Source organism: Benincasa hispida, chromosome 3, assembly GCF_027475165.1.
Source record: "Benincasa hispida cultivar pf3 chromosome 3, pf3_genome.v1.1, whole genome shotgun sequence".
NCBI lineage: Eukaryota > Viridiplantae > Streptophyta > Magnoliopsida > Cucurbitales > Cucurbitaceae > Benincasa > Benincasa hispida.
The window spans coordinates 40142890-40157601 of NC_143480.1; the positions used below are offsets into that span (position 1 = coordinate 40142890).

At 31.5% G+C, this 14712-nt stretch overlaps 2 protein-coding genes across 4 annotated transcripts; one reads left to right on the forward strand and one right to left on the reverse strand.

Moving 5' to 3' along the window:
* Positions 1-1010: 1010 nt before the first annotated feature.
* RGLG3 (Copine (Calcium-dependent phospholipid-binding protein) family) lies at positions 1011-7832 on the forward strand. 3 transcript variants are annotated; one of them, XM_039027066.2, is made up of 13 exons: positions 1011-1249; positions 1923-1999; positions 3878-3962; positions 4047-4187; positions 4282-4395; positions 5420-5517; positions 5615-5694; positions 5764-5869; positions 6290-6417; positions 6798-6930; positions 7146-7202; positions 7359-7477; positions 7581-7832. In XM_039027066.2, exons 2-12 carry the CDS (start codon positions 1931-1933, stop codon positions 7440-7442), a joined length of 1095 nt encoding a protein of 364 aa, XP_038882994.1. In that variant the 5' UTR covers positions 1011-1249; positions 1923-1930; the 3' UTR covers positions 7443-7477; positions 7581-7832. The 3 variants fall into 3 exon arrangements, with proteins under 3 accessions (XP_038882994.1, XP_038882992.1, XP_090168569.1); XM_090312443.1 differs by having other exon boundaries at positions 1191-1273; XM_039027064.2 differs by having other exon boundaries at positions 7359-7832.
* A 1518-nt stretch (positions 7833-9350) lies between these two features.
* LOC120074077 (gibberellin 20 oxidase 1-D-like) lies at positions 9351-12245 on the reverse strand. The gene is made up of 3 exons (XM_039027063.2): positions 11612-12245; positions 10405-10726; positions 9351-9811 (listed from the first exon to the last, which is right to left on the reverse strand). The coding sequence occupies exons 1-3, from the start codon at positions 12118-12120 to the stop codon at positions 9524-9526; spliced, it is 1119 nt and encodes a 372-aa protein (XP_038882991.2). The 5' UTR covers positions 12121-12245; the 3' UTR covers positions 9351-9523.
* Positions 12246-14712: the final 2467 nt, after the last annotated feature.

Sequence of the window (14712 nt, forward strand, 5' to 3'; positions counted from 1 at the left end):
TTTGTGTCATTGTCAACCCCCAACCATCGTTTTGCTTGTGATGTTTTTGTATACATATTAAATGCTCACGTTTATCTTAAATGTTTCTATTCTTTAAAATGTATGCAATTTTTTTTAGTTCAATAATAAGTGGAATGGAGATCCAAATCTAAATATGAGTATTGATGATACAATATTTTAATCGGTAGAATATATTTAATCATACATTTAAGAAATTAGAAAAATGATGGATGTGGGAGAATTTAAACTACAAACTTTTAAGTCACCAATATATATTATATAACATGTTATGTTCATTTTGACGAAAATAATGATTTGTCAAAACTATATTTTATTATTATTATTATTATTATTATTATTTAAACTTCCAACCTTAAAGAATTTAATATATGCCAATGGCTATAATACTATGCTCATTTTAACGATGAAAACTTTATTTTGTATCTAGTGCTTCATGTTTCCTAATCTAGTTGGGTTTTAAACTTTTGAAGTTTTTTTTTTAAAAAAATTATTATTAGGATAAGAAGGTAATGAAAAGTAAAAATATGTAAAAAGGAAATAGTTTCACAATTTTAATTAGGTTAAAATACTATTTTAGTATCCATATTTTGAAGTTTGTTCAATTTTAGTACATGTAGTTTTAGATGTCTAATTTTATCCCTATACTTTCATAAAATCTTAAATTTAGTCTCTACTACTTGTTTAATGATTTTTTTCAAAAACTTTTTATTATTTATTAACATTTTCACTCTAAATTTTGAAAATATTTTCACATATTATAATTTCAAGCATAGAAATCATTGTTATTATTGGGCCAATTTCAATAAAAAATAATTTTAAAGAATTAAATTTAGGAGGGACGAAAATTGAATAAAGATGGGAGGAAAAATAATAATAATTACTATCTCATATGTACGTATATTGTAAATAATAAATAATATTAAAAAACATTTTATATCTAATTAGACATGCAATAGTTTATCTAGTTTATTTTATTTTATTTGAGATGAGACATGCTATGGTTGATCCATTATAAAAAAGTGGAAAATGTCTGGCTTTACTCCCAATTGAACATGGGTGCACGCATTAACAACGAAACCTTTTCCTTAAAGTCTGAGATGACGAACTCGAGAAGGAATCTCTCCAAGATATCCGTTATATCGCATGTTCAAAGCCTCTCTGCAAGTTCCCTTTTGACCATTTTCTCAGCCATCAAAACAAAAGCTCCCTTTTCTCCCTTCTGCTCTCTGTGAGTTACTGCTTTCTCTTACATGTAACCATTTATTTATGCTTTGAACTGAATTCAACACTTCTTTTTTCTTCTATTTATTGCAATTTAGCCCTCCATGGCTTTGATTTGTCTTCTGGGTAAAGCTCAATTTAGCTTGGATACAGAGCTTTGAATTCAATTCATTCCCTTGCTTATTATTTTGATCAGCAAGCGAAGTACCCAATTGCATTTTCCCCAAATTTAGTTACTAATTTTGTGTTCTCTGCTTTAATCATACGACCCTTTTTCCTTCTAGCATTTATGAATCGAGTTGGGGGTCTATGTTCATGGGACGATCATAGATTTTCAATGTTTGATTTAGCGAGTTAGAATGATTTGATGGCTGAAATGATATCACATACTTGAAATGATATCACATACTTTTTTTCTAATTTGGTATTTGAGTACTCAGATTGCAAAATATTGGGCTTGCTAAACATGTAGATGTTGTCATATTGGTTTCAAGGATTCAAGTTCAGAGAAAAAGGCATCCTAATCCTAGCTATTTGATTCTTATGTTTCCTATCAAGAAGTAGTTGCTCCTTAAATGTATATTTAGCATTCTTGAAGAGCACATTTGAGATTGGGGAATCTGGAGTTACTATATTATAATAACTTAAATGAGAACTTGCTTGAACCTTGTTGTATGCAGCGAGTTAGATGGATTCAGATCATCATCGAAAAGTAGACTACCGGTATATTGCCGATAATTTCAGCTCATTGGATCAGGTTCTCTCTTTTATCCGGGCTTCTTAATTCATGTATGAAAGCATGCTGAACAAAGTCCATATTGTTTCTACTTCACTACCTTTTTCGGTTTTGCACTTTTATTGGGATTAAGAATAGTAATAGCTTTTCCCATGAAAATTATATTAAAAACAAACAATTATTTGTTTTCTGAATTCTAATTAGATGTAATCCTACTAAAAGTATTTGTGTGGCTGTTTGGTTTTTCTGACTATTGATAGGTAGACCAGATTACTTCATTCCATTCCATTGTTAGATTTGACATATAAAAAATCATCATTACTTTTATGTCAAATACAGTACAGAGTCTCTTACATTCATTTCTTGCCATCTATATATTCTATGCTTTTTGTGGAAAATTCAGTAACTAACCCAGCTCTACTATGCTATTATCAACATACCTATTACTTGGAGGCATATGTAACCTCCATTTAGGCTTTCTGAAGTACTACCAAATTTCTAATCAACTTAGATTTGAGGCCTTTTGTTTGATTCCTCTGTTTAGGCTTAGGATTCCTCATCCACAGGGATATGGCTTTTAGACTGCCAATTTGTTTTGGCTTTGGGTCATTGATGTACCCCATTTCCTATATATATTTTTTTTAAAAAATTGTTGGTTGATTTTTGTTCACATTGGGCATCACTGATGGAAGATTCCAGTTTTTTATTAACTGTTTACCACCACTTGATTAGAATAACCTTGTGTCTTGGTTGTTTAGTAGATTTTGAAGGAGGAGGATCTGTAAGGCAGAACTGTTGGATAAGTATTGGACATAATGCATTTTGTAGAATAAGCTTAATATTTAGTTGAATAAATGCAATGCACACACAAAATCAAAATAATGTCATACATTTATCAAGTTCCTTAAACATGATTCTCTCAACTCCACCTCCAGATAGTTTTGCTGGTTACATAATTAGTCAAATCTAAGAAGAGTTCTAGACCTCTCAAAAGCTCTGGAGTTAGTAATTGTAATTAGTAACAAAACATCTTTCATATATTCCTCTCATCGTCCATGCATTATATAAACTTTGGTATTAGAGATGAGAAGCTAGGTATGCTAGCTAAGAGGAAGGAAGATAGATGATGAAGTAGAAGCAAGATACGTCCTATGCAGGTAATATGTAGAGGGTGAAACTGGATTTACAGAGGACTCCTACCATAAAGTAGGTTAGGTGCATTGTTAGAAGGAATGCGGCAGAGAGAATGAGACCTTATCTATTTGAGTGTTTTCAACAGAACTTTAAGACCTCCTTACTATAGGGTTCCCCAGTAAAGTCGTTGAGATAACAAGTTGAGTGTTTTTTTTTTTTTTTTCAAAGAATCAACTGCTTTCATTGAGGAAAAAAATAAAAGAATACAAGGGCATACAAGAAAAAACCAAGCCCACAAAACGCCTTAGAGAAAGGGCTTCCAATTAAGTAAAATATTTCCAAGAGAATAATTACAAAAAATCTTTGAAACCGAAACTCAAAGAGAAACATGAAACCTCGCTAAGGACCAAACTTCACTAGGGTCTCTAACCAATTAAGTGCTTTTAACATATTCAAACCAACTTCTATGCGAGGGAGAGATCTTAACATTCTTAAAAATATGTAGACATAATAGTTACGGAGAATTTCTTGAGTTTGGGAATTTGTCTAAATTGATTCGATTCTATATTTATCTATTTGAAGTTCTTTTGTACATTGAACTGCTATATGAACAGTTAATTTCTGTATGTTAATTCTGCCTATATATTTGAAAGTTAGGCTTTATATTTTCTCTTTCCTTCATTATCAATATCAATTTCACCGTACCCCTCAAGCAGACATTCACACAAGTACTTGCATACTGGAAATACATGACACTTCATTCAGGTTATATCTGCATTGAGACACGAAGGTCTTGAATCATCAAATTTAATTCTTGGTATCGACTTTACAAAGAGTAATGAGTGGACAGGTGAATCTTTCTTTACTTTACAATTGATATGAAGGTTATGAACGCTTCCACGGATTACTAGACGTTACATTTCACTGACTGCAGGCAGGTATTCTTTCAGAAGAAAAAGTCTGCATTCAATTAGCAGCACACCCAATCCATATGAGCAAGCAATTTCTATTATTGGTCAGACATTGTCTCCTTTTGATGATGATGGCTTGATACCTTGTTTTGGTTTTGGTGATGGTTAGTGTTACTTTTTATAGATCCTTTATTAAAAGTGTCAGTAACCAACTTTTCTCTTGCCTAACTACCTTATTTTCAACTTCTTTTTCTGAAGCATCAACTAGTGATAAGCATGTATTCAGCTTTTATCCAGATCACAGGCCATGTAAAGGTTTCAAGGAAGCACTTTTTCGATATAGAGAAATTCTGCCGTACCTGAATTTATCAGGTTCATTTGAACTTTTGAGTTAACTATGCAATTTGTTTTGCATTTATCACCATGTATTGCAGTATTAATCATAATGCAGAGCTAATTTTTGGTATCCATTTTTCCTCTTTACCATGCAATGTTATGTCAATGGGTGCCTTGTGTTGATATTATCAAACTTGTCAACTGATAACTTCAATAATATTAGTTCCAGATGTTGACTATATTTGTCATTCATATGACAAAAACGGCATTTGGCCTACGTATGTAGAATTTAGATAGGATGCCTCCTCCAAATAGGACAAAAATTCAATAATTCTGTGGTTACTCTCTTCTTCCTTCAGTTCTTTCTTTTCCTTCTCTATTGTGTATATGGATGAGTGATGACATTGAAGATAGTAAGATATTTGATTTTGTTTTTCAACATCATATTCATTTTCTTAATTGTATGATAAGTAAGTTTAGATATTACCTTGACTCGATTCTTTTCATTGAGATTGACAAAATGTATTCCCTTGAATAGCTAAGTCTTATAATTTAAGACGAGGCATCACTTGAATAGTAACTTTAGATCCCTTGAAAGGTATTCCAAGGAAAATGTTCGAGAAGTTTGATCGAGTTGAGACATTCGTTAAGATGAAAGAGCAATACAGGGAGCTTCTCTGTTTGCAAAGTGAACGACTTTTGTGATTTGGTGGTGGCATGTTAGTAGCTTTAGTGAGTGGCAAATGGCTATTAAGAAGGAACCTCGTAGGATATTAAACCTTAGCTTAGTTAGGCATATTTTGGTAATTGTTAATTCTTTCTTGTCTCGTGGCTTAGCATTTACAAATCTTGAGTTGTCTGCCTTTGAAAAACTGTAACATTTATGTAATATGTTTATTTACATTACTTGAGGAGCTTTCCATGCATTCTATATTTACCATCCTATCCTTTTAAGGGTTGCCTTCTGTGGATATTTTTCAAAATGCTTTGCCCAGTAACCGTAATTTTATTCTCCAAAGTTATAATGGCCCTAACAATGTACTTAAGCTTAATTATGTAGGTCCAACGTCGTTTGCCCCTGTTATAGATGCTGCAATTGGCATTGTTGAGAAAAGCAATTGGCAGTATCATGTCCTTGTTATTGTTGCAGATGGACAGGTTGTTGGATGTGCTCTGTTTGTATCATTTTTTTATCTCCCCCTATTTCATGTATGCTTCATTCTCTTGAGGCCTAAAATTGTATAATATTGAACAGGTTACTAGAAATCCCGACACGCCACCTGGTAAATTAAGTTTTCAAGAGCAGACAACCATAAACTCCATTGTTGCTGCCAGGTAAAACAATAACTTTTATTAAGTTCAGTAGATTTTGTGCTCGAAATCTCATAACATTTGAATTACCAGCCATTATCCTCTGTCAATAATTCTAATCGGAGTAGGGGATGGACCTTGGGATGCTATGCAGAAATTTGATGATAACATCCCTCAGCGTGCATTTGATAATTTCCAGGTACTTGATTAATATTTCATTGAATCCACTTGTGTGGTTGTGTTTTTTAATTGTATGAAATGGTCTTAGACACTATTTCACATAGTTGGAGTCCTTTTTTGTAGTGGGAGCACCTTTTTTGTGGATTTGTTTTTATATGTCCGTGTATTCTTTCATTTTTTTTCTCAATGAAAGTTGTTTTCATATAAAAAAAAAATGTATGAAATGGTCTTGAATATGGTTTTATTTTGGATTAATATCCAATCTTATGGCGGCGTCTTTTCTATTTTCTATTAACTTCATTTAATGTTGTGGGCTACCCATAAACCACTTGGAGCAAAGCTCCAGCTCCTGGTTATTAAAACTGTGGAAATCAGTGTTCAATTATTTTTGGTTCAGTATGTAACTTCACTTAATATCTGCTTCTCTTTATTGGTTCAGTTTGTAAACTTCACAAAGATCATGTCTGAGAGCACAGAAGCATCAAAGAAGGAAGCAGCATTTGCCCTGGCTGCACTCATGGAAATTCCATTTCAATACAGAGCCACCCTCTCTTTGCAAAATTCAAAGTAAGCCAGGATTTTCAATTCTAAATGAATTGTTAAAATGCCTTGGATCTATTATTTACTCTGTGACCAAGTGAATTATCCTAAATTGCATTTGTATTATGTGTTATTTACGATTTTCAGCCTAAGGTTTAGAGAGGTACCACATAAAAACCCTCTAACCCTATTGGTACCTATGCAATCTGTATTATCTAATATTTCTCTATGTTAATAACTTAATAAAACTACTCTCTCCCTCAATCCGTGGACATAACTAACACATTGTTAGTGAACCATATAAATCTCTATGTCGATCTTCATTATTTATGCACTCTCACTTTCTTTATTCGATTTCATAACAATTCTTATTTTGGATTTGCAAAATAACACTGACTATTATGCAGGAGAGAATCTGTCTATGGAAAAAGTGCAGGCCCACTTCCTCCTCCTCCTGAAGTCATCAATCATGACAATGCAGTTGCAGAGCAAAAATTGAAGAATATAAATGCTGAAAAACAGAGTACCTCATCTGAATCGGTAACTTCGTTTTCATTTTATTTATGGAGTCTTCTAAGAATGGGAAAGACAAGCATGTGTGGCTTTACAATTACTCTAGGGAAATTTCGTGGTGCTTTTGGGTTTAAAATTTGATTAAGGCTTGAAGTGTGAGAATATAACCTTGTATATTTTTTCCCTTTTGTTACATGGCTTCGTTGATATAAATTATTTAAATTAAACGTCTCTTGTTCAAGGTCTGCCCCATATGCCTGACAAACCCAAAGGACATGGCTTTTGCTTGCGGTCATACAGTAAGTTTCTCTACCTTGAAACTTTCTCACAGTGCTAATGTTTGAATAATATTTCTAAATTTCTAATGGAATGGAAAATGTGGAATGGTTCCATATTACTTGACCAGGACACTCGGTGAATATTTTACCTACTATTCTTTTGCTGTTTCTTACCAGACCTGCAAGGATTGTGGTGTAACCATCTCAACGTGCCCATTGTGTCGAGAACCTATAAAGATGCGCTTAAGACTGTATGCCTAAGTTAATAAAAACAACTTCATCCATCACCCGTTGAGGTATCTTATCATTGAAGTTGATTAATGGTTATATGAATAAAGTATCCCCCATCATAATATAACTTCCAAAATCTATGAGTTAGTAAAAACGTGTACTGTACAGTTCGGAAACTGCTGCGGAAGATGAGCCAACATATATGGGTTAAGAGAAAAATCTTTATTTCTTGATCACATCAAATAGGGTGTTTCTTTGAAAGAGGAATGTTGTAATTATTCTCTTGTATAAGGATTTGCATTGTAAATTAAATTTATTACAAAATGTTTGGAACTGAGGATAGGATACTCTCAAAATTTACACTGTTAAAACCAGAGGATATATGCAGTTATATTTACAGCAATACGTTTTCAAGATTAATTTCCTTGTCGGTTTTAATTTATAAAAACTTGTTCATCTACTTGTATGAATCTTATATTTACTTTAGTTTTTCTAACGAGTTAGAACATACAATTCCATACCAAACAGAGATTTGGCTGTAGGCTGATGGTTATTTCTGACCTGCCTTCATGTTAGAAAGGGGAGAAAAGAAGATCCCTTTACCTGCTTTGTTCATCTTGATGGTTATATCCCCAAGTCTTTTAAGTTTAAGATTTTTTGGCATATGAAACCTTTGTGTTCGCTGGAAGCATTTATAGACATCTCTGTTTGCTTTTGTTTGTGCCTCTTCTGTTTTGACATAAATGACAGTAATATTGGATTCATACAGTTAACAAACTGTACAAGTTTATAGTCTATGTATATACACAAAAAACAAGAGCTAATCTACCATGTTAGAGTCGAAAGATATCTCAAGTTGGCTATGGTCAAGTAGAAACCTTTCCTTGAATGGTTCTTCAATTCAAATCATGATTTTTTTTTCTTCTGTTCAACAATTGCTCATTGAGCTATGTTCGAATTGGTTCAAATTGTGATATTGTCGATTGTATGCCACATGATTAAAAATGTGGTGTTGTTTAAGTTATTTATATTTTGTTTGTGCTATGCAAGGAGTTATTATAGTACAGGGATGTTATATAGCCCATGGCTCAGATCTAAACTCAACTTTAGGCTACCCAGAAGTTGAAAATATTTGGAATGGAGTTGGTCCAATTTGACCTTTGGCTAAGCCCCAAAACCTTATCCATGAGGTGAAATTCTTTATGTACATTTCTGAAATAAATTAATCTTAATTAGGTTAAAAAGAACTAATAAAAGATTTTCTAAACAACAATTTTAGAAAACAATAACAAACTTCATTTAAAAAAGAAAAAAAAAAAACTTAAAGTGATGTTTAATAGGAATATAAATAAAATAAGTTTTAATAATATTTAGTTTATTTATATAATAAAGATTAATCAATATTGTGATGAAATGAATATCAATTTAATAAACATTAATGAACGGTTTAATTCAACAAACCACGAGTCTAGCATTTTTTCTTCTAACATAACAATTCAAGCAAGTTAAAGATTTGAATATCTATCTTCTAGAAAAAATTGTTTGTTGTTTGTAACTTGACTAGTTGAGTTATGTTTGTACTTGGCAGTTATCTAATTTTTTAAAATTTGACTAGTGGACAAAATTTCAAGGCCTATTTTGAACTTAACCTAGTAATGAGAGCAACGCATAGCTCAATAAGGATATTGAATTCAATTCCATCAAATCTGTGGTATAAATGACCACACATACTACATATCTAATGAAGGAATTACCCCCCAGCTCCCTAATTTCATCAACACTAATGCTGTCATTTTTTCACTTGAAAGAAGTATTAAGTTCAAACTTCAAAGAAGGTACATAGAAATTAGGTAGTGCAGAAAAACTTTAATATGAGGCTATTAAATTTATATAGCAGCAAAAGAATTGGATAAACAGAGAGAAAGAAAGACATAAAAGTGCCAAAAAGACAGCAGCATGATTAGCATTTAGGTAAGAGAGCTTATAAATGAAATATATAGATAGAAACAAAGAGAAGGACAGAGCATTGGACAGACAATAAAAGGAGAATATGAATAAGAACAAAGTAAGAAAAATGACAATGGAGGAATTGTGTGTATGTATATATATAATTAAATTTGAAATGGATTTGTTGGAGGGTGAGGTTTAGCTTGAAGCCAATGAACAAAGCTTTGGAGTGTAGCAACATCAGCTCGGTAATGTTTTTGTGTAAACTCCAAAAGATCTGACCATGTGAAATCAGGGTACTGTCTTGGCCCTTCTCTGCCCACCAAATCTTGTGGGGGTCTCACCACTTTATCATCTTTTGGGCACACAAAGAACACCAATGACCTTCTCTCTCTCTTCCTGTTCACCACTGCCCTATGCAGGCAGCTCTTGTACGCTCCGTTCGAGAGTGCCTGCACATTTGTTTTCTAATTATTCAAAGAAACTACCACAATATATACAACGACTAATAATTGTTTTTTTTTTTTTATTTACTTTAAAAACTCCTTCAACATATTTGGAATGACTTTTTAAGTACTTCTCCAACATAAACATAGTTCAATTCGATCAAGAGATCAAATGTTCAAATCCCTCTAAGTATTTAAGAAGAAGGGCAAATTGCAAAAACCACCTCTAAAGTACGGTAGTAGTTGCAATTATACCCTCAAACTTTTAGTCGTAAAAATTGAGCTTTTATACTTGTACAAATGTTGAAATAGGACCCTCAAACTTACATAATCGTAGAAATTGTAACAATTGTATAAGTTTGTAGTGTTCAATTTTTATCATTTGGAGGTCCAATGTTTACAACTATTATAAGTTTGAGGGGCAAATTTCAACACTTGTAGAAGTTTGAGGGTGTGATTGCAATTTATCTTAAAAAAAGAAAGTCATTCCAAACAGACTCTTCACTCTTCTTTGACCCCCAATTTGACGTTGGTTTGTCATTTTCAAACATATATATTTATAAATAATAATAGGAAGAAGGGTAAGAAAAGTTGTGTACCATAAAAGTGTCACCGATGTTAATAACCAAAGCATCAGGTCTAGGTTTGACAGAGAGCCATCTGTTGTTAGCAAAAACTTCAAGGCCACCAACTTGATCTTGATGGAGAATTGTGAGTGAAGTTGGGTCACAATGGGGGCCTGTGCCTAAGGTTAGGCCTGCATTTTCGCATGGTGGGTAGTAATTGCATCTCATTATTGATCTTCCATCTTCAAAGAACTTCCTGTAATGAAATCTTTCTATTCCCAAACTTATTGCTAAAAGCTCCATTATCATTAGTGCTGTTCTTGTCATTTCCTCACAGTATCTTTGGTATACCCATCTTCATAAATCAAAACCAAACATAAAAACCATAAATTATACCTTCATGGTTGTAAATTAGTAGAGTAATACTTAACTGCTAGTTAAATTTTTTATTATTTTTTTGGGGTTAGAAATTGTTGTAGTCTCATTAGCTATAACACATTCTCGAACCGAACGTGTTTTGCTCAAGGAGTTGGAATAGAAGGAAAGGAAGTTGTTAACTCTACTTGCCGTTCGGTCCAAAAAACTTGTGAGCTCCACAACTTAAAAACATCAATTTCATATTTTATTAATTTTTTATTGTGAACCCCACAATTAAACAACTATGCTCTAGTTTCAAATGCTCCCTAAGTATCAATATTTTGAAATAACATGTCTTTTACTTTTATGATCTCTTGAGTGGGTCTATTATTCGGTTTTACTTATTTGCATACTTTTATAAATCTTTAATGAATATTTAATAATCCTTTTCTTTACTAAACACAGTACTTTTTGAAAATGTTTTAAAAAACCAAATAGAGAAAAATACATGGTTTTAAAAAACATGATTTTTTTGTATCCGACAATAAACTTAAATGTTTTCATAATAAAGAAAAAAAAAAAACAAGAGAAAATAAACCATTTTTAAAGATTTAAAAAAATAAATAATTATCAAATGAGACAAAAGCTTTATTCAACAAATCTCTGGTTGTCAACTTCATTAGTTTAGTACTCATGTACTCCATATAAACAAACATGGGTAAGAAGCCGATGAATTAATCGTAAAAAACTTATTAAACATCAGTTTTAAAATTCAAATCGAGTATTACTCATCCGACATATACACTGAGTACGACTGAGAAATCTGGCGTTGGACAAATCCGTATTGCACTTAAAAAATAAAAGGGAGAGTGAGAAGACTGACCCAGTGTTCTCGAAGTCGCATCCGAACAATGACTTGAAGTAATGAAGAACATGAAGGCGTTGAGAATCATCACTACAATATTCAAAAGAGAACGTCTCTTTCCATGGAAGCTTTGACGAGAATCTCTCTGCATGAGCTCCTGAATATCCCGACACTCTTCCCGGCTTTTTCCCAACGCTAATTTTCTTCACTAACGGCATCTTAAAAATCGCTTCCCCTTCCTCATACGCCGCCTTTATCAGCTCTGCCGCCACTCCATGATTCGTCACCTGAAACAACCCATGCTTCCTGCACGCCATCCGAACCATCGCCGCCGCCTCCGCCGTCGCCGCCGCCTCCCCTCGCCGGAATCCCCCTAAGTCAATCAAGGGCTCTTTCAACTCCTCTCGCTCCTCCGCATTCCCCGTCGCTAACTCCCCACGTGGCCATATGAATTCCATTGGAAGATTCTTCTGGTTGTCCAGCATCGTCGGGAGAATTACGCCCGCCGTCGTGCCGGTGGATTCCATTTTTTTCTCTTTTCTCTTTTTATTTATTTTTATTACTATTTTGGTTTAAATATATATAACCATGGAATGGAACTATATATATATGTATATGTCATCATGTCAATGTGGTTTGTTATTGCAAATTGTGTCATGTCAATATGTGTATAACTTCCGTCTCTGTTATAATAAATGACTTATTGTTGTCCCTTTTTTAATTTTAGTTCTTTTCTTCCCTTTTCATTTTCATTCTTTTATATAAAATATCTATGTTTTTCTTTTATGACGCATAGCTAAGTAGATAAGGTCATATCAAGTCATATAAGGTCATTTATTGAACGTAACATGTTGTGGCGGCTATTTTTTTTTTTAACCACGACTCTTGATTTCACTTTCTTCATTTTAATTTTCTCCTGAATACCTAATAGTATAAAAGCTTCAACTTCAAAATATTATTGTTATTTTCTTTATGTATTAAGATTTTAAAAGTCTTTTTTTCCTTTTCTTTTAGGTTTAATTCCCATTTTTGTTTGTTTGTTTTATTTTTAAAAACCTTTTAAATGTTTAGTTTAGTTTTATTTTTTTAAAAAGAAAATCACATTGGTTGTTGTTTTTATATAGTTATGTATATGCATCCCACTAAATTGTCCAACCATAATTTATTACGTGACAAATCCTTTTTACATATTTTTTAAATATTGGTCAATGATTAGTTACAGTCTAATCCATGCACCCATTTCTCTACTTACATGGTAAATAAAATTATAAATAAATAAATATTCTTTTTTAAAAAATTGCCACATGGTAAATATAGGATATACAAAGATAGATGCACCCACATCTAAATTTTTCCTTAAATATTTTAATTGGAATGCATCCAAGTATTACTCTAATATAAATATGTCATTCAGATTTTTTTTCCCCTTAAAATAGCAAAATTTGAAAAACTGCATTCTATTTTTAGTTTTCGACGTGGTTTTGATTTTGAAAACGAAAACTACATGTTTAAATAGTGATGTAAGCTTAAATTTAAAACACAAAACTAATGGTTATTAAATATGGTCATAATGAATCAACCGATTTGTCTTAATATTTATATTACTTTTCTTTTATTTGTCCTCACAACATGTGTGTCACGCTCAATACAATACACTATAATTGCAATTTTCAAGTTTCATCTATTTTTGGAAATTGTTCAAATCTAATAAACAATATTTCATCGAATTTTGTGAGAAAAAAATCTGAAAATTAAATCAAACAATGGTACCACGAGTTCAAGATAATTGATTTGCAAATCTAGTCAACTAGTACCCTTCTATTTCTATATAATACATACTTAGATATAAAATATCATCTGTATACACATTTCAATAAGTACTCTAGTGATAATAACTAAGTTTTTATCGATCCAGGTTCAAATCTTAACATCTCACCTTTGTTGTACTACAAGATAAAAAAAACAAAAACTTTTGTATTTTTTATTTTTCTGATAAAGATATTAAATTAGGGAGCTGATATAAAATTTATTAGAAATATTTAGTCACTTGGGTTCCAATAAAATTATCACAAATGATTAAAGAAAATAACTCATTAGTTAATAATCTATAAACTAATGGGATTTAAAAATTACATACTGTTTAATTTCTTTTAAAAACGAAAAAACAAAAAAACTTAATAGGAGGATGGTTGGATTATAAAAATTGTGTGTTTTTTTAGAGCAATAAAAGTAGTAAGTTGTGGTACCAAGATGCGTCTGAAAAATTAATGATTAATAATGTCGTAAATTTTTTAAAGAAAAGAAGAAAAATGTCGAGAGGAAATAAATAATAATTGAAAATTGTGGATCCACTTCAGCAATTCTATTTATTTATTAAATTATTGATAAAAGAAATACTATTTATTTTGATAGGATTGTTCATGAATCATTGAAAGGAAAACCATGCGGCAAATTGTGTCGTTTTTCTCAGTTTGAATACTCCTTCGGTCCACACCAAAAATTTGAGACTCTCTTTTCTTACGATTTTTCCATATTTTACCCTTTTTATTAAATCATTTTGTTTTAACGTCAAAAACTCAAATTATTGAATTAGATTATAAACTTAGACAACTAGTGTTTTATTTTTTTTTTTTAACCTAGAAAAGATTTCAATTGAACTATATCACTTGACAATTAGATGATAGATGATAGAAAATCTTAAAACTCATACAAAAATAGATAATAAAACAAAAAAAATTAATAGTTAGAAATACACAATATTTATACCTTAATTTTTAAAATTTAAATAATTATCAAATAGACTTTAAGACTTTGTTAGGCATAAAATTTAAAATTGTATATAAAATCAATTTTTTGAAAAGAAATTTTGAGATTTATTAGACAATTTTGAATGTTCAGCCACTAAGATTTCGTTGAGTAATTATTTTGTTTTTTGGTTTTATTTTTGAAAATTAATTTTATTGACACTAATTCTACCTCCAAATTTCTTCATTTGTTATCTACTTTTCATCAATGGTTTAAAAAATCAAGCTAAATTTTGATAACTACAAAAAGTTGCTTTTGTTTTTTAAATTTGGCTAAGAATTCAATCATTGTACTTAAGAATATGCAAATCATCG

Bases quoted from the DNA above. Each gene is read 5' to 3' on its own strand.
- RGLG3 (XM_039027064.2), top strand. From the start codon at position 1,931: ATGGATTCAGATCATCATCGAAAAGTAGACTACCGGTATATTGCCGAT. The intron at 5,695-5,763 runs GTAAAACAATAA...TTGAATTACCAG, and splicing joins AACTCCATTGTTGCTGCCAG to CCATTATCCTCTGTCAATAA. The intron at 6,931-7,145 runs GTAACTTCGTTT...CTCTTGTTCAAG, and splicing joins AGAGTACCTCATCTGAATCG to GTCTGCCCCATATGCCTGAC.
- LOC120074077 (XM_039027063.2), bottom strand. From the start codon at position 12,120: ATGGAATCCACCGGCACGACGGCGGGCGTAATTCTCCCGACGATGCTG. The intron at 10,727-11,611 runs GTCAGTCTTCTC...TGATTTATGAAG, and splicing joins TGCGACTTCGAGAACACTGG to ATGGGTATACCAAAGATACT. The intron at 9,812-10,404 runs GTACACAACTTT...ACAAATGTGCAG, and splicing joins ACATCGGTGACACTTTTATG to GCACTCTCGAACGGAGCGTA.